General features: G+C 54.3%; 1 protein-coding gene across 4 annotated transcripts; it reads right to left on the bottom strand.

Annotated features, from left to right (window-relative positions):
* On the bottom strand, window positions 1–23,525 carry SLC2A11 (solute carrier family 2 member 11). Of its 4 annotated transcripts, none has more exons than XM_029216432.1 (12): window positions 23,291–23,525; window positions 20,562–20,660; window positions 18,173–18,333; window positions 14,970–15,094; window positions 13,192–13,321; window positions 12,527–12,675; window positions 9,429–9,616; window positions 9,208–9,318; window positions 8,686–8,787; window positions 8,479–8,554; window positions 8,132–8,259; window positions 1–743 (listed from the first exon to the last, which is right to left on the bottom strand). In XM_029216432.1, exons 1-12 carry the CDS (start codon window positions 23,465–23,467, stop codon window positions 705–707), a joined length of 1,485 nt encoding a protein of 494 aa, XP_029072265.1. In that variant the 5' UTR covers window positions 23,468–23,525; the 3' UTR covers window positions 1–704. The 4 variants fall into 4 exon arrangements, with proteins under 4 accessions (XP_029072265.1, XP_029072246.1, XP_029072256.1 ...); XM_029216413.1 differs by lacking the exon at window positions 1–743 and adding an exon at window positions 7,417–7,913; XM_029216423.1 differs by lacking the exon at window positions 1–743 and adding an exon at window positions 7,496–7,829.
* Window positions 23,526–24,180: the final 655 nt, after the last annotated feature.

The following is a 24,180-nucleotide window of genomic DNA, read 5'->3' as shown; positions in this document are numbered from 1 at the left end:
CAGAACTGACCCAAGTGACTCCAGCCAGAAGATTCAGGAGCCAGCACCTGGTTGGCGGTTCTCTGATAGTGGAAGTGGGTGACACATTGAAGCCTTGCCAGCAAGTAACCTGCGACACTGTGTAGGTGAGCCACTGTTCGGGGCCTGTGCTCCTGGCTTCTGGCTCCTGGCTTGGGCGTTGGTCCTGGAACGCTGTCGCTCAGTTCGTCAGGAAAGCCCCAGAGCTCCTGGCTCCGTCAGGTCCTCTACTTCAAGGCCGTCACCATATCTGTTTGTGAGTTACTGCTTCCTTTCTGGGCTGCATGAGGTGGGGGACATTGCTGTGGCCTACCTTCTGACCCATTACTAGGTAGCAGGCGGAGGGCCTCCAAAGACAACCACACCCGATTCCCTGGAACCTGTGAATATGTTACCTTACTTGGCAAAAGGCACTTTGTAGATGTAATTAGGGCTACAGACTTTACAGTAGGGAGGTTATCATGGATTATCTGGGTGGGGCCAACGTAATCACATGAGCCCTTAAAAGCAGAGAATTTTCTCCAGCTCAAGTAAGAGATGCAGCAGGAGGGGCGGTCAGAGAGCCTCGAAGCAGAAGGACTCAGATGTGCCGTTACTGGCTTTGAAGATGAAGGGGCCTCAGTCGTTCAGCTGCAAGGAACTGAATTCTGCCAGCAGCTTGAATGAGCTCAGAAGTGGGTTCCTCCCTATTTGACCTGGAGACGCCTTGACTTCGGCCGTGAGACCTGAAGAAGAAGACCAGTCACTTTGTACTAGATTGTGACCCACAGAAACTGAGATAATAAACGTGTTGTTTTAAGCTGCTCGATTTGTGGTAATTTGTTCTAGGGGCAATAGGACAGTAACACCCCCGGCATCCCCAGGGGCTCTATCATCACCTGCTGAACAACAGCGCACACGCACCAGGAGCCCTTGGCCCCAAAAATCCTCTCCCCCTCCCTCCTCACTGACAGCATCCCGGTTCTGTTTCCTTAGAACCTTCACCGCCCCAGAGCCACTGGCAACCAGGCATGGCCACCGGAGGTAGCTGCGGCCCATGTGATGTGCAGGGTCCACAGGGAAGCAGCTGCCTGCAGATGGAGGCTCTACCCTACGCCCTTCCTCCTACCCCGTCCTGGAACCTGGACAGGACTGCCAGACGTGCAGCAGCTGCCAGGCAACCCCGAGCTGGAAAAACACAGGCAAAGGAGGGGGAGTGGCAACCCTGAGGAGCCTGGGGCTCTGGCGGCTCTGCCCCGCCCCTTCAGCTGCCTTTACATTACAGGAGAAAAGTAAGCCCCTCTCTGCTTGAAGCACCACTGGTCAGGGTTTCTGACGTTTGCAGCCCCAGGGCAGCTCCTGGCTGGTACAGAGGACTTCTTGAGGGCCACACCCCACAGTTGAGGGCTGCTGGGCAGAGAGGGGGTGGGAAGGAAACCTCAGGATGTAGGGAAACGCCAGCTGGATGAGGAGGAATACGGCCCATACGAGCACCCGGCAGGCCCCTAAAGCTGGCAGCCGTGCCCCCCACCCTAGTTGAACATCTCTGTGGGCAGGACGCAAGTCACCCACGCTGGAAGGGGTGCATGGGGAGGGGGAGGGCCTGCTGACTCCATGATGCAGGGCTACTGTTGTCCTCTTGCTGCCTCTCCCTGACACGGACCTGGCCATCGGTCCACGTCCACGGACGGTCCACCTGACCACCGGCTCCCACAGCCCCTTCGCCAGCTTCATTCCCCTTGCCATCCCTCCCCCAGGCACTCGCGGTTCATCACTCACAGCAAGAACCCAGCCAGCCTTGAGCCCCTGACTGTCCCCCACGCACCAGTCCCTGTGCCCTTGTTCGCTGAATCTGGTAAAAGTTGCAGCAAAGACAAGCAAAGGAAACACCCTCCCCCTCCAGTCACAGCGGAAGAAGACCTGGGGGATCATCATCCCTGTTGGAGACTGCCCCCCGAGCTGTAGCTGAAGGTACAGGATTTTAAGAGGGGTGTCTGCCAGGAGAGCACCACACTGCAAAAGCAGGGCCCAGGCTTGTTGGGGCGCTAGCGGTCATGGCCAGCTCTCCCCCACAGGATGAGACATGGTTCAGAGAGGGTGATCTGGGCTGAGCCTCTTAAACTCTCTGAGCCTCAGCTGCAAAATTTCAAAATGGGGGAATTCTTTTTCCATAGATTTGTGTGAAGATTTAACGAGATTAAGGACAAGCACGAAGTGCCTGCATTCAGTATGTGCTCAGTAAAAGCTACCCGATCTTATTGCTTTGTCATCAAGTGGCCTGGAGCAGAAAACGGACTAACAGGCCTGACCCTAATGGTGGCACTGGGCAGTGTGGGCGACTGTGCTTTCCCTCCCTGGTGGCCAGGTCCTTCCCCACCCCCGCCCCTCCCCCATCCCATCAAACCTGAGGCCAAGCTGCGTCTCCCCCACCTCTCCTGGCACGGCCTCTCCTGTCTGCGGGGCCCTGTCCCTGTTTCCTTGCCCTGCTGAGGGGTTCCCTGGGCAACAAGGACTTGCAACGCCCACCCCACACTCTCAGAGCCAATTTGGCTGGGTGGACAGCAAGTGGGACACGGCCCAAGGGCTAGGCCCGGCTGGGGGCATCACTATGGTCTGTGCTGGGGACCAGGGCACCTAAGTGTGACCAGTGCAGTCCCAGACCTGGGACACAGCCTGACACCTGCCCTGCTCACAGCCTGTGCACCACGGGATTTCGAGGGATGGATCCTTTCTCACTAATCTTCACCAGGGGCCAGTAGCGGCCAGGGTGGCCACTGGTGCCGAGGGTGGGGGGGGCAGCTGGGGAGGCGGGTCAGCAGAGGTGGAGATGGGGCAGGTGGCAGAGAGAAGCTGGGAGAACCCACAGAGGGCTCCCAGAGTGCTGACACCTGCCTTCCAGAAAGCTCCGCATTTACCGGACCCACAGGCCTTCAGTCCCATCCTTCAACACTCCTGCCTCCACAGGAACCCCAGCTGGGCCTGTCCTCAGGAAGCCAGCTCCAGGTGACTTCTCCATAAGACCTCTCCTGACCCCGACTCAAAGAGTTCTTGCTCTCCAGAGAAACTACTGCTTGCCGCTCCTGCTGATTTGGTGGTTACTGCTTCCTACTGAAAGCCAGACAACTTCTTTATGATACAACAATGATCAATTGTTTTTTTGACCTAAGTGCCAAGGTAGTCCAATGGGGAAAAGATGGTCTTTTCAACAAACAGTGCCGGCACCACTGGACATCATTAAAAGTAAATGAATAAGGGAATTCCCTGGTGGTCCAGTGGTTGGGACTCGGCGCTTTCACTGGGCCCAGGTTCAATCCCTGGTCAGGAAACTGAGATCCTGCAAGCCACGCAGCGCAGCTTAAAAAAAAAAATGGTGGACACTAGATGACTGTGGATGTGGTGATCAGTTTTTAGATACAACACAATCCATGAAAGAATTCATAAGCTGAACTTCTTTAAAATTAAAAACATCTGGGGACTTCCCTGGTGGTCCAGTGGTTGAGACTTCGCCTTACAATGCAGGGGGTGCGGGTTCCATCTCTGGTCCAGGAACTAAGATCGCACATGCCTCCAGGCCAAGAAACCGAAACATAACCCACACAGCAACAAAGACCCCGTGCAGCCAAAAATAAATAAAATAAAATAAATTAATTTAAAAAGGAAAGACTTTAAAATATATATACAGGGACTTCCCTGGTGGCGCAGTGGTTAAGAATCCACCTGCCAATGCTGGGGACACGGGTTCGAGCCCTGGTCCAGGAGGATCCCAGATGCCATGGGGCAACTAAGCCCGTGTGCCACAACTACTGAGCCTGCGCTCTAGAGCCCGCGAGCCACAACTACTGAAGCCCACGTGCCTAGAGCCCGTGGTCCACAACAAAAGAAGCCATCTCAATGAGAAGCCTGTGCACCGCAACAAAGAGTAGCCCCCGCTCGCCACAACTAGAGGAAGCCTGCATGCAGCAACGAAGACCCCATGCAACCAAAAATAAATTAAATAAATAAATTTATTAAAAAATATATATACATTTTATAAATAAATAATAAAAACGTCCGCTGTGTGGAAGGCACTGTCAAGAAAATGAAAAGGCAAACCACAGACTGGGAGAAAATATCTGCAAAAGATGCATCTGGTCAAAGACTGTTATCCAAAATATATAAAGAACGCTTAAAACTCAACAATAAGAAAACAAACAACGTGATTTTTAAAAACAGCCAAACAGTTTTTTTTTTTAATTAATTTATTTATTTATTGGCTGCGTTGGGTCTTCGTTGCTGTGCACGGGCTTTCTCTATTTGCGGCAAGCGAGGGCTACTCTTTGTTGCAGTGTGCGGGCTTCTCATTGAGGTGGCTTCTCTTTGCTGCCGAGCACAGGCTCTAGGCACACAGGCTGCAGTAGTTGTGGCACGCGGGCTCAGTGGCTTGCAGGTTCTAGAGCTCAGGCTCAGTAGTTGTGGCACACGGGCTTAGTTGCTCCACAGCATGTGGGATCTTCCCGGACCAGGGCTCGAACCCGTGTCCCCAGCATTGGCAGGTGGATTCTTAACCACTGCACCACCAGGGAAGTCCCAAAACACTTTTAACAGACACTCACCAAAGAAGATATATACAGATGGCAAATTAGCATACAAAAAGATGTTCCATGTTTGTCATCTGGGAAGTGCAAATTACAACAAAATACCACCACACACTTATTAGAATGGCCAAAATCACTGACAACACCAAATGTTGGTGAGGATGTGGAGCAACAGGAACTCTCATTCAGTGCTGATGGGAATTAAAATGGTATAGCCACTTTGGAAGAGAGTTTGGCAGGTTCTTACAAAACTAAACATACCCTTACCCTACGTTCCAGCAATCATGCTTCTTGGTATTTACCCAAAGGAGGTGAAAATGTATGTCCACACAAAAACCTGCACATGGATGTATATAGCAGCTTCATTCATGATTGCCAAAAGCAACCAAAATGTCCTTCAGTAGGTGAATAAACTTTGGGACATTCAGACAATGGAATTTTACTCAGTGCAAAAAGAACTATTAAGCAATGAAAAGACATGGAAGAAACTTAAATGCATATTACTAAGTGAAAGAAGCCAATCTGAAAAGGCTACATACTCTATGATTCCAACTATATGACATTCTGGAGAAAACAAAATTGTAGAGACCATAGAAAGATAAGTGGTCACCAGGCGCTGGGCAGGGGCAGGAAAGGGATGACCATGTAGAACAGAGAGGATTTTTAGGACAGGGAAAATACTCTGCATGATACTATCATGGTGGATACATGTCGTCATACATTTGTCCAAACCCACAGCATGTAAAACTACAGGAGTGAACCCTAATGTAAACCGTGGACTTTGGGTGTGATAATGACGTGTCAATGTAGGGTCGTGGATTGTAACAAACGTCCCGCTCTGGTGGGGGACGTTGATAATAGGAGGCTGTGCATGTGTGGGACAGGGGGCATATGGGAAATCTCTGTACTTTTCTCTCAATTTTGCTGTGAAATTAAAACTACTCTAAAAAACAATCTTCTTTTAAAAATGTGGGCAAAAGACTTGAACAGAGTCTTCACAAAAGAAGATACGTGAATGGTCATATTAGCACACGAAGAGATGCTCAGCATTATTAGCCATCAGGGAAATACCTCAATAAAAGCACAAGACGCCACTACACACTCAGTGGAATGGCTAGATTAAGAAGAGTGACAGTGCCAAATGCTGACGAGGATTTGGAACATCCAGAAGTCTCATCAATTGCTAGCGGCAATGTAAAACAGTATATGCACTTTGGAAAACAGTTTCTGCTACGGTTAAGCATACATTCATTATTTTTTTTTAACATCTTTATTGGAGTATAATTGCTTTACAATGGTGTGTTAGTTTCTGCTTTATAACAAAGTGATACATTCATTATTAAACTCAGCAATTCATTTACCCCAAAGAAATGAAAGCATACATCTACACAACTTGTGCAGGAATGTTCATAACAGTTTTATTCATCATGGCCAACAATTAGAAACAGGGCTTCCCTGGTGGCTCAGTGGTTAAGAATCCACCTGCCAATGCAGAGGACGTGGGTTTGAGCCCTGGTCTGGAAAGATCCCACATGCCGTGGAACAGCTAAGCCCGTGCGCCACAACTACTGAGCCTGCGCTCTAGAGCCCGCGTACCACAACTACTGAAGCCCGCATGCCTAGAGCCCGTGCTCCACAACAGGAGAAGCTGCCGCAATGAGAAGTCCGCGCACCACGGCAAAAAGTAGCCCCCACTTGTTGAAACTAGAGAAAGCCTGTGTGCAGTAACGAAGGCCTAATGCAGCCAAAGATAAATAAATAAAATAAATAAATTTATTTTTTAAAAAAACAACAACCAATTAGAAACAGCCAAATGTCCACCTGCAGGGAAATGGGTTAACAAATGATGGTATATCCATACAGTGGAATACTATTCAGCCATACAAAGGGATATATGCTAATACATGCAGCAACACGCGTGAACCTCAAAAACTTTATCTGGAGCAAAGCCAGACACAAATGCATACATGTGGTATGAAATTATATCAAATTCTGAAAAAGAAATCTGACCAATAGTGACAGAAGGCAGGTCTGCGGTTGCCTAGGGCCTGGGGTCGGGCAGGGTATTGATTGCAAAGGGGCACAATGGAACTTTGGAGATGATGTGACCGGTCTACCTTGATGGTGGTGGTGGTTCATGGATATGTACACCTGTCAAAACTTATCAAACGTAAACTTAATATGGATACATTTTATTGTATGTAAATTATACCTCAATAAAATTGATTTTTAGCAATCAATTCCTCAGAAAATCCTTCCCTGACCACTCCCCACTCAAACACCCCTTGGTATACACACCCTTCAGAAGCTGTATTTTCTTCCACTTCATTTCCCCAAGTTTGTTTGTTTTGTTTTGTTTTAAGATTTTTTTGATGTAGACCTTTTTTAAAGTCTTTATTGAATTTGTTACAATAGGGCTTTCCTGGTGGTGCAGTGGTTAAGAATCTGCCTGCCAATGCAGGGGACACGGGTTTGAGCCCTGGTCCAGGAGGATCCCATATGCCGCAGAGCAGCTGAGCCCATGCGCCACAACTACTGAGCCTGCGCTCTAGAGCCCGTGAGCCACAACTGCTGAGCCCACATGCCACAACTACTGAAGCCCGCGCGCCTACAGCCTGTGCTCCGCAAGGAGAAGCCAACGCAATGACAAGCCCACGCACCACAATGAAGAGTAGCCCCCGCTCACCGCAGCTAGAACCGCTAGCCTGCTCGCCACAATGAAGACCCAATGCAGCCAAAAATAAATAAATAAATAAAATTTTAAAAATTTGTTACAATATTTATTCTGTTTCATGTTTTGATTTTTTGGCTGCGAGGCATGTGGGATCTTAGCTCCCCATGCAGGGATCAAACACGCACCCCCTGAATTGGAAGGCGAAGTCTTAACCACTGGACTGCCAGGGAAGTCCACCCAACTTTGTAATTGTGTTTTTATTGGTTTCCTGTTAACTGCCTCCAGACAGGGAGCACCGAGAGGTCCCAGACCCCATCTGTCCAGCTCACCACTGATGGCTAAACACCAGGCCTGCACACAGTAGGTGCTCAACAAACACCCATTAAACAAGGGGATGCAGGGCTGGTGAATGGAGAGGGCCCGAGGGAAGAGCAGCGGCCGGCTGGGCCCCAGCCAAACGTGCTGAGCTAGAGTTCTGTGGACCGGATGACCTCCCGCCTGTCCACGCGGGGCCCTGGCTCCACCCCAGGGAAGTTGAGTCTGTGCAATTCCTCTGAGATGTCCACGAAGCTCTTGCCTCTGGTCTCAGGGAGGAAGAAGCCAGTGTAGACGGCCCCACAGACACAGACACAGAGGAAAGGAACATAGAGGAAGTGGGACAAGCCCTCCTGTGGGTTAAGAGACCCAAGATCTGGTGTGGCCCATTCGGCCCCCACATGGAAGGCCCCACCACAGGTCCTGATGAGGGACTCGACCCTCTTGGCTCAGATAAGCCCCATCCCCTTCAGTCTCACGCCTCCTGGATGGAGCCTCCCCTGGGGTCCTCATGCTGACAAGGACAAAACCTACGAAAGGGCCCCCGGGAGGGAGGGGCGGGCAGGCGTACCATGATGAAGGGGAACCCCAGCCCGACTAGGAAGAGCATGGTCCACATGAGCGTCCCGCAGACCATGTAGGCAGCAGGCCGGGCCATCTGGTCAAACAGCTCTGTGGCCAGGATCCCGGTCACTCCAGCTGGAAGGAGGAGTGGGGACAGGAGGCTGCCAGCCAGGGCTCCCTGGCCGGCCTTCCCCCCACCTTGCCCCAGACAAGAAAGTGGGGCCCTTCCACCGCTCCTCCAGCCATTCCCTCCCAGAAGCCTGTACAGTGGGGGGAGGGCACACCCAAGCATCCTTCACCCAGACATCCGTGCTCCTTCAGCCAGGCCCAAAGGCAGGAGCTCTTCCCACTCACCAGGGCCAATGCCAAAGCTGAGGATGAAGGCAAAGACGCAGGACATGGCCAGGTAGGGCATCCAGGGGAGGGAGCTCTGCGGCAGAGGGGCGGGGGTGGGGTGGTGGTGAGGGGAGGTCAGGCGGGGCCCAGCCGCCGGGCCCTCATCCACGCCCTGCTACCTGCAGGCACAGGGCCGATGCCCCACCCTCATCTACGCCCAGCTACCTGCAGGCACAGGGCCGCTGTGAAGACGGTCCCCCAGCAGGTCATCAGGCCGTACCCCACCATCAGCAGCATCCGTCGGCCCACCCTTTCGATCACCACACACTGCAAAGGAAAGGAGCCCTCACTGATTGACTGGTGTGGGCCACTGTCGCGGTCCCCTCGGTTTGCGGGCCAGCAGTGGGGAGGGGCCTCATGAGGAAGCTGGGGAGGCGGGCGCGAGAGCAATTTACCGCTTCAGTGGATTAAGACATTATTAACTTCTCAGAGGACCTCAGTCATTCAACCTCATTCAGTTTCCCCATCTCAAAATGGTGGTGGGAGTGCCCGGCAAACTAGATGCTCGATAAGTGCTTGCTAACTCGCCGTATTTTAACATAGCGACCTGAAGTGGAAGTGGCTTAGCGCTGAGGCCTGCGGTCCCCGGAGGGCCAGCACCCCAAGGATCAGCACCCCGAGGGCCAGCACCCCCAAGGGTCCGCCGCAGGGCTGGGGGATGAGGTGTCATCCCGGAGGCAGACTCACGCTGAGCAGCGCCGCCAGCAGCTCGCAGCCCCCGGTCCCGATGGCGGCGTACTGGACCTTCTGCAGGGGAATCCGCGCCTGGCTGAACACTGCCGACGCATAGGCGTACACCTGCCGCAGGGGAGGGGGGGAGGGGCGAGAGGCCGATGCGCACCGGCCCTCCCCACCGGCCCTTCCCCCTCCCCTCTCCCCCCAACCCCGGCCTGGCCCGGACTGCTCACCGCGTCGTTCCCGCACAGCTCCAGGGCCCCGCCCAGCACCACCAGGCTCGCCACCTGCCTCCGCAGCGCGCGGTCCCGGAACAGCTCCCACGGGCGCCGCGCGCGCCGGCCCTGGCAGGCGGCGCGCTCCCGCTCCAACTCGGCCAGCTCCTCGGCCAGGTCCGCGGGGCCCCGCAGCCGCTGCAGCGCTGGGGGAGGGGGCAGGGCAGAGGACGCTGAGCTCCCCTCCCCCAGGCCCTCTGTGGCCCCCACAGTGAGCTGCCCACGCCCACCTCCTTTCGCCTTCCCAGGGTCCCCTTGGTCTGATGGGGATGATCAGTTCACAGCAGAAAGGAGCAGAAAGGGCTTTAGAAACTCGGGGTTGTGCGGGTGCATCACACAGGACACAATTGTGGCAGATCTCCACTGCAGTCTCAGTTCACCCCTCCCTGGGCCATGGGATTTGGCAGTTGCTCCCACTAAAGAGGCATGTATACATCCGCCCCTTGGTGCTGGGCTCGGCCCTGCGACTCGCTCTGGCCCGTAGAATTAGGCTGTGGGAGGGCGTGCCGCGTGTTCCAATCCAGCCTCAAGAGACCTGCTGGTTTCTATTTGGTCTTCTGTCATCATCATAAAAACTTGCGGTGGGGCTGGCCCACTGGTCCCAGGAAAAAGCAGAGATGGCCCAGCTGGGACCGTCCTAGATCAGCCAATGCCCAGCTGACCTACACCAGTGACAGAGCCTCCAGCCAGACCTAACCTTCATCAGCCAACCCGAGAACTCAGAGGCTTGGGCTAAGTAATTGCTTCCTTGGTCTCCCGCGGAGGTGCGACTGTTAGGCAGCAAGAAAAAAAACGGACTAAAAAAACCCCTGGTACGGGAGTAGGTGACGCCATAACTAGGACCTATGACATGCAGTGTTGGTTCCTAACCAGGCAGAGGACGGTGAGGAGATTGGAAGAATGAAAGCCCGTGTAACGTGCAAGAAACAAAACAGGTCTAATGAACTTCTGGACTTGGGCAAAGAGATCTCCAAGTGTCGAAAGCATGAACTAGCTGCCTTTACCTGAGTATTCTGAGCTGATTGTAAGGAAAATGAGCTCAAAAAGACCTTCAGAGGGAACACAATTTAATCCAATTTAACTTATTTCAGAGCTTGCTAGGTTAGTTAAATAAAAAAGAAAAAGAAATCTGTTTTTCATCTCTAGCTTCTCCATCTAGCAGAGTCCTAAGTTAAATCACAGCCTGAGAGCAAAGACTAAATCCAGAGCAAGGCCAGTGAGCCCTGGGCTGAGGGTAAAGATCAAATCAAGGGTATGGCTTCCTGCAGTGCCTCATGGACCCTCTGGGCTGGAAAAACGGGCATTACAGAGGCTTAAGGGTATTGGTCCTCCGCAGCTCGACATGCCCTAGATTCCAGTAATTAGGTTGCAAGAGAGAAGCATGTCTCGACAAGAATTGTGGGCGTGGCTTTCTGGCACATAAATCAAATGCACAGAAAGTTCACATCATTTTTGGGGAAAGTTGTATTGACAGAAGCTCTGCCGGCCTGGATGAAAAGACACCAAGACGGTTTGAAATGTAAAGACTTCTGTGCCCCAGTTTTCTATAGGTACATTTTCCAGGGCCTTCTTCAGGTGTCAAGGAAGGTGATAGAAAAGGAAGGTGATAATGTCAGGAGGCTCAAAGTCTGATCTTAAATCTACCCGAACAGCTGAAGAGTCTTGACTAAGTCCCTGTCTTCCTTTAGGCATTTCTAATCTGTACCACGAGGGTGCCGAAGAAAATGATCCCTAAGGCCCTTTCTAGTCCTGACAGTCTATGATTCTATATGTAACAGCCTGGACTCCACTGAATAACATAATCGCTGTTTAACACTGAATTGTCTTGTGCGGTCATATTACAGTTAAATGACTCCAAAGTGCCACCGTCACACCCAGATTCTCAGTGGCCTGGGGAGCCCCTCCCTGGGGGCAGAGCCAGGGCTTCATGCAGGAGTACTCTCCATCCCAGGGCAGGGGAACCTGGCACCGTTTTCCCAGGGGCACTCAGCATTGCTGTGGATCGGCAACTGCTTTCTGCCTCCTTGCTGCCTCTTTTTTGAAAAACATTTTTTCACCAGTGTCTGCTGAGTGCGCACGAGGCGGAAGACTTCTGTTTATCTCCTGGGTCTTTGGCTCAAGAAAAGGCATATATAGACTTGACATGATCTTAAGACCCTGGACTTCAAGCCTGATGCCATGACTGGGTGAGACTTGGTGGGGGTGGGGGGTGTTTCCGGATAGCACTGAGCATGTTCCTGCTCAGGGCAGGGACATGAATAATAACTGTGGCCACCATGGCAAGCTGGGAAGAATACATTAGTGGGCCCTGGTCTTCGCCCCTTGCCACATGAGTGGAGATGCCATGGATTTTCCCATCTCTGGACTTTGGGTTCAGTGACGTGACTCTCCTTGGCTAATGGGAGGTTAGTGGGCAGGAAGGGACCAAAGGTTTGGAAAGTGCTTGTGCAGTTGGATCTGCCTTCCGGGCTAGTCTGTCAGTACCAAGAGTGCGAGGAGCAGCGTGTGCAGCAGAGCTGAACTGCTCCAGCCCAGACCAGCCCCAGCTGGCCAGCCCCAGCTGACCCTGACACCATGAGCCAGCCCAACTGAGACCAGCAGGGTCGTGCAAACAGCCCAGCAAGTAAATGATAGAAGACGCAGTAAAGGATTGCGTGCTTTAAGCCAGAGATTTGGGGATTGTTCCTTCGGCATCATTATTGTGGCCGTAGCTAACAGGGAAGACCATCAGCCCAGCTGGCATTGGGCCCTTGAGGTCTTACTCAGTGTTTCTTCATCTTGCATGTCAGGCAGGGGGCAGGTGGCGCTCCTTCTCTGCACCACCCTGGGGGTTCCCAGATGGCAGGGGCTGGGTCTGTTCCATCCCACTGCCTTGGCGCTTAGGACAGCCCCTTGATAAAGAGCTCTGAAGGGATGGATGGATCATGAAATTGAGGCACAAAGAGAGGGATAGCTTTTCCTGAATAAATGCGACCCAGGAAATAAGGACCCACATGCTCTGGCCAGATGTGCCCCATGGTCAAGGGTGGTCTGGGGGCCCGAGGTCAGGGACTCACCTGCCAGACAGGCCTCGGAGTCTCCACGGTCAATGAGGAGGTAGCGTGGGCTCTCGGGGAGCAGGGGCAGGGAGGCCAGCTGGAGCACCCCAGGCACCAGGCAGCTGGCCAGCAGCAGGGGCCAGGCCTGCGGGCCACCCAGGAGCTCCCTGGGGAGACAGAGGAGAGGCTGGGCCAGGTGCCTCCTTGTCAGAGCTCTGTCCCCTACCGGCCAACCTGAGGGCAGAGGGTCTGCATTACCCTGTGCCTCTTCCCAACCAGCTCTGGGTCTGGACACCCAGGTAGGAACCCACGATAGGACAGGGTCATAGCCCCACCTCATCCCTGGCAACTCCTCTCCCCAGGGCTCTTCCCAGGGCACAGGGCTCTGCCCTCACCTCCCTTTTCTGGAATAAACAGGACATGCTCCCTTTAAAAGCCCAGACCTGCACCCTCTCCTCTTTGCTCCCTGATCCAGAGAGGCGAGAAGAGGGTGACTCACACCAAGTGTGTCTGACTGACACCACACTGGCCAGATACACATGGACAGGGTTTCAACGCCTTCATACAAGGAAGCAACGCCTTAATCCACTTGGGGGGGTAGGAGAGAAATTTAGGTGAAGAAGGGCTTTCCCTGGCATCCCTCTAACCTCTCAGTGCACGTGGGGTGGGGGGGCGGCACTTACCTGAGTCCAACAACCTGACCCATCACGATCCCCAGGGCGGTGAAGATGGCTGAGGTCATGGCCACAGCCCCTCGGAGCTCCTTGGGTGCGCTCTCCCCCAGGTACATGGGCTGGACGTTCATGCTCACACCTGGACATGAGCACAGCAACCGTCAGCCACAGGCTGGACTCCCGCAACGCTTGGGCCCGCCTCTCCCCCCCACCCCCGCCCGCCCCCGCCGCGGCCTTGGCACCACCAGCCCATCATCTACAGGCACCGAGTGCTGCTCCCTCAGCCCAAGCGCTCTGAGGGGCTCCTCCCCACCTGATATAGGGCCAGCAGGACTCCAGTCAACTCCCAGGACTTCTGAGAGAGAAGCCCTATCACCGCGAGGAGTGTGAGGGGCTCAGAGGGAGCAGATGCCCACCAGCGGCCCCGGCTCTCACCTCTCAGGTCAACTACCACTGCATGTTCTCCCCCATCTTGGCTTCCCTGGGGACGCACCTCGCACCCAGGCAGCCAGTGGGAAAATGGAACTGGATGGCGCCCCCACTGCCCACCCCAGAGGGTGACAGCCGGCAGAAGCTAGGAGGCCGCAGTACTGGGGCACCATCCACCTGGGAACACGTCAGGGAATGCTGCTCCATCCCTCCCTGACGTGGGATCAGGAAACAGCCCTCAACAAGGTCCTGCCTCTCTCTGAGCACTGGGTGGGGGGAGCTGGGAGGAAGGGGGGTGCACCGATTGCCAGAAGCTCTCCCATGGAGGTACACCCACTCTTCCTACAGACAATTAGGGAGGGACTCCTTCTGTGCCAGGTACTCAGGGCACAAAGTTTGACCTGGTCTCTCTTCCCTGAAATGTGGGCTGTTCTGAGTGACTCACTTCTAAGTAGACTGTGGCAAAACTGATGGTGTATGACTTCTGAGATTAGGCCATAAAATGCACTGGGACTGTGTCCTTGAGCACACACGTGGGCTCCCTCTCTCCCATCACTTCCTCTGGAGGAAACCAGCCGCCATGCTGTGAGAACACTCAAGCAGCCCTACGGGGAGACCCATAAGCTGAGGAGCCCAGGCCTCCTGCAAACAGCACACGAGGGCGCCATCTCAGAAGCAGGTCCTCCAGCCCCAGCCAAACCTCAGGTGACTGCAGCCCTGCCTTACAGCTTGATCACAGCCTCCTGAGAGGCCCCAAGCCAGGACCACCCATCTAAGACACTCCTGGTTCCTAACCCAGAGAAACCATGAGTTAATAAATGTTGCTGGTGTTAAGCCACTAAATTGTGGAGTACTTTGTTTCACAGGAATAGATAACTAACTAATAAAGACATCAGCACCTGGCTGTATAAACAGTAGGAGTCAAGGGGGATTGTTGATGGGCACCCCTAAAAGCCCAGGTGGACACGCTCAAAATTCTGCTCCCTCCCGTGACAAGCCCCAGAGCCTGAGGGGTCCCTAACAGGCTACTCTACTTCTGTAGGGAAGATCAGAGAGCCCATCCTAGATGCCTTTTCATCTTGACTGCCAGGAAGCTCCCAGCTTAGAGGACTTCTGTTGGTTTAAGTTTCGGGATGTTTGCCCTCCCATCCCTTACAACTTTTCCATTTTTCTAGATCCACTTTAAGTACCTAGTTATATGACCCTTTTAAGATAAATCATATCTAATCATTCTGCAAAAAAAAAAAAATAATGGTGGGCATGAAAGGAAAACAAATCAATGAATGAAGGGAATAAAGAGGATACAGGAAAGAGTAGGAACAGAGGCAGGAGGGGATCCCCACACACACACACTGTACCTGCGCTGACGCCCACGAGCAGCCGTCCCAGCATGATCATCTCAAAGGAGTCTGCTCTGCGGCTGAAGCCAAACAGGGTCGCTGTGGCCACCACGAAGATGTTATTCACCAGCAGGGACTTCTTCCTTGGGGAAGCCAAACACAGGCGAGAGAGGTGGGTTCAGTCCTGAGGACCACCCCTGGGGACCCTTCTCTGAAGCTGCAGCCAGCCCTGATCAGACCTGTGTGTGCATGAGGGGACTGAGTCAGGAGTGTAAGCTACACGAACAGAAATGACGCTGGCCACTGTAGCTGGGGTCACTTGTGCGATGCCCCCAGGGGCCTACTCCCACTCCCCTCCTCCAATATGCCCCAAATTACTCTCCTTGCTGCCTCCGCCACGGCTTGAAGTGACAGAACTCGTACGGCTTTATCCCTACAGATTGAGCATTGCTCTCCTCAAACTCCTCTGTAAAGCGAAGGGCCTAACATCTGATTTCTCAGCCTCAAGGAAACCCTGGGGAGGAAGAACAGGGGCTTCCGGAGTGAGGGAGGGGACACCTGGGGAGCCAAGTGCATTGCAGAGTCACTGTTCAGAGCCTTCAGGATGGCTGGGTGGTCTCTGCCAGGCTGGTTCAACGGGACAGACGGCAAAACAGGAAGGGGCACTGGGCATGTCAGCAGCTCCACACGATGAGGCGTCAGCTCTGGGCTCCTGACACCGCGCTCAGAGGCGCCGTCATGCAGGTCACCCAAGAGAGGCCACAGGAGGTCATATGGCTCATGTACTGACAAGGAAATGAGCCACAGGAAGCCGCTGGCCTGCTCCAAACCAACAGCACAGGGGTGAAAGATGGGCCAAAGCTCAGATCCCCTGGCCTACAGAATGGAGAATGACAGTGGATTATAACTTGATCCTGTGGTAACTCCAGTTGTGAATTATAAGCCACATACGGCTTCCTCACTGGTATAAATTAATACAGTACTTCCAAGACTTTCCTGGTGGTCCAGTGGTTAAGACTCCACGCTTCCAATGCAGGGGGCACGGGTTCAATCCCTGGTTGGGGAAGTTCTGCATGCCAATGCCGCGCAGTACAGCCAAAAACAAATAAACAAAAAAACACAGTACATCCATTGTAGCTATTTATCTGGCGAATGCATTTTGCTGCATTTCCATACACAGATGACAGCAGAAACACTTTACTTCCACCCGGCAGGGAGAGTACTGCACCTTTACCGACCTCCTTAGGGACATGGCAGCTCTCCAGCTCTGGGCCACACCTGCTCCATGGGGAGCTGCCAGCCTCAGGCATCTTGCTGGCCCGCTGCTTTGATGACTTTATGTTGAGAGGACCTGGGGAAGAGGAAGCGGCAAGTGCACCCGACGTCATGGTAACGTACAAGCATGACAGAGTGGGAGCCGCCACACCAGTGGAGTTCCTGACGTCCGAGGGCACATTTCCTCCAAAGTGCGGGATGGCTTGCTGCCCTTCCTCTAAGAAGGGTGGACAAATCTCAGATGGCTTCTTTCTACTTTGGAGGCAGCCTGTCCCACAGTGAGTGTTGTGATCTGATACCTACACTGGGTGATTTGCAAACCTGGAAGCTGTGAGTGGAGTATGCCCTAGTGGGTCCAAACCAGCTGCCAGAGGCTCCGCCCCTCGACCCTCTAGACCTGGGAGATTGTGGTACTCAAAGTGCCCCCAAGGGGAATCACAGTGCAAGACCTAGGATTTTGGAGTAAAGCCACTACTTCAGTGAATTACTACCCGCTTAATCAGAAATAACTCCTGGCTGGTCACTAGGCCCTAGTGGAGAATAAACACCAGAATGGGGTGTTTGGCTATTGTTTTAGCCAGCTGAGTCCTGGTTTTCTGTTACTTGCCGTTGATACTTCTGCTAAACACACAAACATGTTATCTGTGCAATTTTGCTTCCAACAAAGGAGGTTACATCAGTGGAAGTGGAAGGATGGGTGCCCATGGAACTCAGTATCGCGTTAGGAACCCCGTCATTCAGAAGTAGATGACCTCAGAGGGTAAGAACCTGCCAAAGGACCCACACCATCAGGACTGCCCTGCTCACTCAAGCATGAAGATTGGGGTCACCCCGATGGGCAAACAGCCTCAGGCCGGTGGAAGTGCTGACACAAGACAGGAGCAGAAAACCTGAGGATGGACGTTCCCGAGGCAGGTTTTGGAGTGACCAGCTCCAAAACCCAGGAGCAGACCCTCTACCTATGTTTCCATGTTCTGGATCATACGCTTTAAACTAAATTCATCCACTAGTTTCCTTTTCTTTGATTAGTTTCCCCTACACTTTCTTCTTTCTTCTTCCCATGAGGTGTCTTGAGGGCAGTTAAGTTTACCATTAAGTGTGTGGTGTGCAGAATATCAACACGTTAATGGCAGGGCTGGCAGATTGGTTGTCACGTGGAAACTCTGCACTCAGGGAGGACACTTCTGTTGTGCCGCCCCTGGTGGCTGTGACGAGGCAGTGCCCTGAGTGGTCTCAGGAAGGACTGAACCAACTAACGTGAGGAGGGGCACATGGGGAGCTGAATATATGGGTGAAAGGTGTTGACACGTGCTGGGTGGCCAGCCAAGGGGGGGACCATGAGAGCCGCTTGTTTTCCCGCCCGGCCTTGCTTCTCTCCTGCTGTCTCACGGGTGTAGGCGTGCGACCCAAGGTGGGCCAGGAACAACCCGTCTCCCTTGATTCTGAGAGCGAGTGAAGATGCTGGAGGTGGAACAAGGCTGGAGCTGGTGTGCTGAAGGCATCTCCCAGGAGGAAAGCCCAGGCTAGGGTGGCCTTGCATCCTGCCCTCCCCAGGCCTGGCTTTTGACCACTTCCTTTTGTCCTATGAGCTGCCCCAGTATCCTTTGCGTTATCACAGTTTTCCATTGAGTCTGTCAGAGTCTGTCTCTCTTGTTTGCGACCCAAGATCTGCATCAGTTGGATACAAAGGGGGGCACTGGGGAGAAAACACCTGTTCACGGTCAGACAACGTGTGTTGTATTGGCAGCCATGGGTCCTCCCTCCCTCCCAGCATGGGACTCTTCCCTCTGCCACATCTGCTGGGAAACGTGAGTCACCCAGTGAAACTGCAGGCAGAGCGGGAGGCTGGTGAGGAGTTGACTCAGGCCTGGGCCTGCCGGGCATCCTGCCCACACCCGGGGTGCCCCTCATTGAAGGGCATTTGGGGGTCCACGGGAAGCACTTACCTCCCCAGTGTGATGGCCAAGGGGCCAGCAAGCAGCGCTCCCAGAAGGCCCCCCACGGGGTACAGAGACACGATGAGGGACCACACAAGCGGGACCAGATGGTCGGGCAGCGGCCGGCCAGTTCGCATCCGCCACGTCTCATTGGTGAATTCTTGAATGTGCTGTGGACAGAGATGCCAGTCAGCCCCCCGGGGGCGGGGGCTCCCTCCCCACAACAGGCCTTCTCCCCACAGGCCCTGCCTCTGCAGAGCAGACAAGTCTCCCCAGCAATCCTAGTCCCTTCGGGGCAGGACCGAACTCACCCAACTGCAGGGCACTGTGCCGTCTCTTTCAAACACAGTGTCTCCTGGAGCTCAGAGCTGGCCAGTCTCTATGTGCCCCTCTGAGTCCACTATCAGCTCCCCTCCCCCACTTTGGGCCTGGGAAGCCACCTGCATGGGCCACATGAGCAGGCTCCCTTCATGACCAGCTTTCTGATGGACTTGGCCATCAGTGAGCATCAGCAGAGCAACAGAGGAGGCAGGAGGGGTGTTTGTCCCCAGGGCTCCTTCACTGGGGGCACCTCAGGATTGCTGCAACGCCTGACCAAAAGACCCAGATACCCTCCCCTTGGTCAGAGATGAATGTCAGTGTCTGGCCGGTCTTAGTCCTCCCAACAGGACGTGAGGGAGGACGTGAGGATGACCAGGGGGTGTAGGTGAGCAGGCCAGCTCAGGGTAATGGCTGTTAGCCTGGTGCCTGCCAGGTCCCTCTGGGGGAAGGACCTGTCTGGGGGAGCTGGGACCAGGGCCAGCCTCCCCTGACCTTGGCTTGAAATCCTCAAGGGTGACCATTCAAGGGGGTAGGGGAAGCCTCAGAAGCCAAGGAAGTCTCATTTGCAGGAGCCAGTGATGGCCCATGGGAAGCAAGGCCTCAGAGTGTCCTGCTGTGGGCAGATCCCTCTCCAGCCTGCAAGTTTGCACTGAAGTGGACACTAGCATGCTTGTTGAATAAACAAATAAAAAAGCGAATGGAGCTCAGACCCCCCTTTCTAAACCCTTCATTTCATCCTCTTTTAAGGGACTGGGCAGCTATAGTTGTTTCTGCCCAGAATGTACTCCCATCCCCAACTTCTAAGCACCAACATGCTTTGAGGGAAATTCTTTCCCCTTGACAATTACACCCCCTACACAGTTGGTCACCTGACCCAGGCCTGGCCAATCAAAGTGCTCCACCCTCCTGACCACATGATTGGTCTAGTGGGCATATGATCTAAACCAGCCAATCAAACTCTTCCCCAGCCTTTCTGCTGGAACTAACAGGGAGGACTTCTGTTTGGGGGTTCCCAGTCCAGGACAGGAAGTGAATCTGGTGACAGCTGCTCTCTTGCACTGGGTGGAGGATGATGCCCTGCAGGGATAGGAGAGCCCCAGTTCCATCCTGGGACCTGTTTCCTGCAGCCCCACCTCCTTCACAGCTATGTGACAGGACACTTGCCCTTCTCACTTAGGTGGGATAGAGGTGGCTTCTATCAATGGGGCCGAGAGATTCATCCTTTCCACAGGCATTTACTGAACGTCGGCACAGACCAGGACAGAGTCAGGTGCTGGGGACTCAAAGATGACTTGGACACTGAGAGGAGACCAGCAGGAGGCTGAGACCAAGGGCTGGGGAGGGAGGGTGACTCCAGCTGTGGGGGCTGCTAAAGGACGGCTTCAGGGAGGTGATGGCATTTGGGTGGCTCTTGAAGGCCTTCTTGCAGGTGGGGCAGAGAGGGCTTCCCATCAGAAGGAGTCTTCAAGGAATGGCTGGGTGCATTTGGGGAACTGCGTTTAACCTGCTTTGATAGCGGAGTTGGGGGAACGAAGGTGGAAGACAGGTGGACAGGTTCTGATCCCAGGAGGCCTTGGACTTCAGATGGATGAGTCTGTCCTTATTCCTGTAGGCACTGGGGAGCCACAGAATGTTTCTGGGCAGGGGAGTGGTTTGATCAAACTTGAGAGGATCTAGAAGGGGGAGGTCAAAGGCAGGGAGGCCAGTGATACAGGCAGGAGAGACGGGGTCTGAACTGGGATTGTGGAAGAGACCCGAGGAGAAATGGCTGGAAGCCAGAGGCAGTTAGGAAGGACTTGGTGTCCAAGAGGGAGGGAAGAGTCAGGGCGGACCCCAGTCACTGGGTGGATGGTGGAGTCATCTACTGATATCAGGGACTCAGGAGAACTTGCCAGTTTCAGGGGAGGATGCAGAGCTGGGTTTGAAACCGCAGGGCCTGTGGAGCATCGCAGTGGAGGTGGACATGTGGGAGAAAGCGCCACCAAGTGGATGCTGGCCTGAAGATCTGCTGCAGGCAGCTGCTGGCCCTGGCCCAGCACCCACTGGGATGGTGACGGTGCGCATGGAGGGTACATACCGAAGTCGGGGCATTGATGATGGAGAGGTTGTAGCCAAATTGAAAAGTCCCACCAATGCCAGCCGCACAGATGGTCAGGAGCAGGACCCTGCCCTGGAACTGAGGAGAGAGGAGAGGACACAGAGTGCCTGATTACAGCCTCCGCCAAACCCAGCACTGCAACCTATCTGAACCAGGCAATGACGGCTCCACTTTGCGGATGAAGAAGCTGAGGCAGAGAGGAGCTGCCTAGTTAATATGGCTGGCAGGTAGCAGAGGCACCCCTAGCCTTCTGCTCTGAGTCCAGGATCTCACTGCCCCTTCACCCCTGACAGCATTTTCCTGAGATGGACAGCCATTCCGGGCCCTCCTTGCCGGGCTGCCCCTGGGCATGCCTGCTGTGGCTCAGGGGACAATGCCTTGAGCTGGGGCCCCACAGGCGTGAAGCTCTGCCTCTGGCAGGACAGGAGTCCCTGAGCTACAGTGACTCGCCCCAGTGAAACTCTCTCAATAGAGTGGCTGGGCCTCCCTCTCTTCCCTCCCAGCCTGTTCTGCCAGGAGGCTAAGAGGAGGGGCCACACGGACCTACATGTGTGGGGGCCTGGGGGGCACGTGGAGCAGCAGAGAGCAGCCTGGGTCGCAGTGCCAGCTCTGCCCTCCCTCCCTCATCTTCTCTGAGTGGCTTCCTCGCTGGCCCTGGTGATGATAATGGCTACCTTCAGGCTGGGGGACAGCCAATGCGTGTGTGCACTACACACACCTGGTACAACAAAGGGCAGCTTTTCATCCTCATGCAGCACCCTTAGAGATGGAGGGAGAACTCCCCAAGGCACCCAGCTCAGCGCCCTGATGCCCCATCATTAGATTGGTATCTTTTTCGGGGGATTCAGTCTTGTTTATAATTTATCTCTTATAATTTTTAATTACAAAATAACCTGCTCGTTAAATTTTTTGAAAATCCAGTGTACGCTAACAGTTCTCCACTCTCCCAAAGAGCAGTGAACTGCTTCCCTCAGATATTTTCTGAGACATTCACAAAGTGGTTAACTATACAAAAATCAAATTGTTGATCTTTTCCTAGTAACTCTATACTACCTTTCTTGCTCGGGCAAATTGTCCCTCAAATATAAAGCACTGTGTCATATTTATTATTTTTTTAATACTTAAAAAAATCAGAAGGATGTTTGGCTAAAGGCTTCCTGAAGAATTTCCAGAACCTGAAGACTACTTACTCATTCATCAGTCAAATACCAAGTGCCTGTCCCAGCCAGGAACTGAGCTGGGAGGCACATACAGTGGGGCGGGGGTGTGGGGTGGAGAACGACAGACCTGCTTTCACCGTATTGTGAGAACCTGGCCTGGGGGTGGGGAGGTAGAGGAAGAGGCTCTGAGGGCAGGTTCCTGCCAGAGATCTTGCCACAGGTCTGCAGGCAGGTCTATGACAGGCACCCTGGGGGACCGCAAGTTCCTACAAGGTCTAAGTAACTTCCTCCCAAGCCTGAAGCCATAGGGGGAAGCCAGGTGAGAACCCAGGAGTCCTGTCTCAGTCTCACTGGAGTCACTGGAAGCACCCTGCTGGGCTGCCCGGAGGTGAGAGTTCCGCTAAGAGAGCAGATAAGCAGGAAGCAGCAAGTCACGCACCGCCTGATGAGAACTGAGCCCATGTGGCAGGGGTGCCGGCAGGTCTCCGAGACAGCATAACTTACTTCATTCCATGAGATCGTGCAGGGAGATTGCCTAGTCCTCTGACTGGTCATGAAAAGCATTCAGACATTAGCTATGGTGGTGAGTTAAGTCAGTGAATAATAATTAAGTCAGTGAATAAAGATTTCTTGCCTCCCTACTGTGGGCAATAAATCTACTGCTCTAGGTGCTGGGGATATAGTAGTGAACAAAAGAGACGAAATCCGTGACTATTCCAGCGGGGGAAGACAGGCAGTAACAAATAAACAAGGAAAACACATAGTAAGTCAGCTGTGCGACGTAGACAGAAAGGCGAAGGGGAGAGGGGCGTGTCTGGAAAAGGTGGTCAGGGAATACGCCATGAGAAGGGGCCTCCGCACAAAGACTTGAAGGAGGTGAGGGGAAGCGCCATGCAGATCAGCGCCGGTTGGCGGGGTAAACCCTGAGGCGGGGTGGTCAGCGTTATAGGCTTGCTCTTCCCGCTGCCCCGCCCCCTCGGTGCAGCAGGACGGGAGGACGGAGTTTAGAACCAGCGTGGAGGAGATGAAGGTTGGGGAGAGAAGTGAAGGTGGGAAACAGGCCCAGGACGGGATGAGGCGGCCAGGACTGCAGTGCCCAGGGGCTGCTGCTGCTGGGGGCGTGTCCGGCCCATACGCGGACCAGAGGGATGCTAGCCTGGGACGCGGCCGGTGCGCAGGTCCCGTGCGCACTGCGCACACTGCGCCCCAGCCCAACACTGCGCGTGAACACCTGCTCTTGTTCGTCTGGGCCGAGCACCTAGCTCCACTGTGCACACTCAGATACTTCTGTACACTGGACGCGTTCGTTGAGCCTTCCCAAGTGCACGCCAGTCCGCAATCCCTCATCCGATAAGCCTGGGCCGGCAGGTCTCGGAATTCAGACGTTTGCGAAAAGCGGATCGGCGTGGAAGAGGGAGGCGCATGCGTAGTGGGCATTTGCGAAGACTCGCTCAAAGCTTACCTTAGCCAGAGCGCGCGGCCAAGACACGTGCGCAGGCGCACAGGGCGTAAAGGGTGTGGGGGGCTGGGGTCCCGCGAGCGGGTCACCTGAGTCCGAGGCTGTAACGGCGGCTCGTGTTCATCCTCCATCCCTCCCTTTCTGCAGCTCTGAAGGTGAAAAGCCACTGACTCCTTACTCGGCCGAGCCTGTGGCCCATCTCCGCAGACCGGAAGGGGGCTCAGGTTCGAAGTCACCACGGCCAGCCCCTGCATCCGCCTTCGCATGTCGTGGCCGGCGGCTCTGATCAGCGCGCTCCAGACTCGCACGAAATCCCGGCCCTGGCCCCTAGTCCCCTCGTCTCCTCCCCCACTGTCGCCTCCGGAGTGACTCTCAGTCCGTCACTGCTGCGCTCCCCTTTGGACCTCCGCCGCCGCCCCTTCCGGCCCCTCTGCCCGGCCTCCTCTCACCCCAATCAGGCGCCCCTGCCCGCCTGCGGGAGGCCCCTGTCCCCAGGCACTATGAGGGCCGAGCCCTTGATTCTGCACAGGCATCCCCACTCTCCTCCAGTACAGGTGTCCCCGCCCTTTCCCCCCAGGGGAGGGACAGGATTAGGAGGGCCAAAAGGCAGACCCACAAGTCTGGAGAGCTCTCATCCGTCCGTCCTGGCAGAGCCAGTGACTTGGAACGCGGGTGGGAGACCCAGTCTCGGGTTGCAGCCCGGGGATCCATTCCGTGAGAGGCCAGCCCGGCCTATGCGACAAGATTAGTCCGGCCCAGTGGACCTTGTGAGATGAGGAACCACCGGGTCCACCGGGCAGGATTAATCTTTTATTTCTCAGGGCTTCTCAGGTCCTTCATGAATCCAGGAGTTGGATTAAGGCCAAATCGAAACCAGTTGCCAAAGATGCTATTTTTGGTCATAGAAACATAGACCTGAAAGTGACCCTAGGAAGTCATCTGAGCAAAGACTGTGATAGGACATACACCAGAAGGGATA

The sequence above is a fragment of the Monodon monoceros genome, unplaced genomic scaffold (assembly GCF_005190385.1).
Source record: "Monodon monoceros isolate NGI ecotype Baffin Bay Population unplaced genomic scaffold, NGI_Narwhal_1 Super_Scaffold_1, whole genome shotgun sequence".
NCBI lineage: Eukaryota > Metazoa > Chordata > Mammalia > Artiodactyla > Monodontidae > Monodon > Monodon monoceros.
Note: the sequence above shows the minus strand (reverse complement) of the source record. Positions and strands in the feature narration are given on the sequence as shown.

Bases quoted from the DNA above. Each gene is read 5' to 3' on its own strand.
- SLC2A11 (XM_029216413.1), bottom strand. From the start codon at position 23,467: ATGCGAAGGCGGATGCAGGGGCTGGCCGTGGTGACTTCGAACCTGAGC. The intron at 9,617-12,526 runs GTGAGTCCCTGA...CCCCTCCCCCAG, and splicing joins CTCCGAGGCCTGTCTGGCAG to CGCTGCAGCGGCTGCGGGGC. The intron at 8,788-9,207 runs GTGAGTCTGCCT...TTTCCTTTGCAG, and splicing joins TGCTGGCGGCGCTGCTCAGC to TGTGTGGTGATCGAAAGGGT.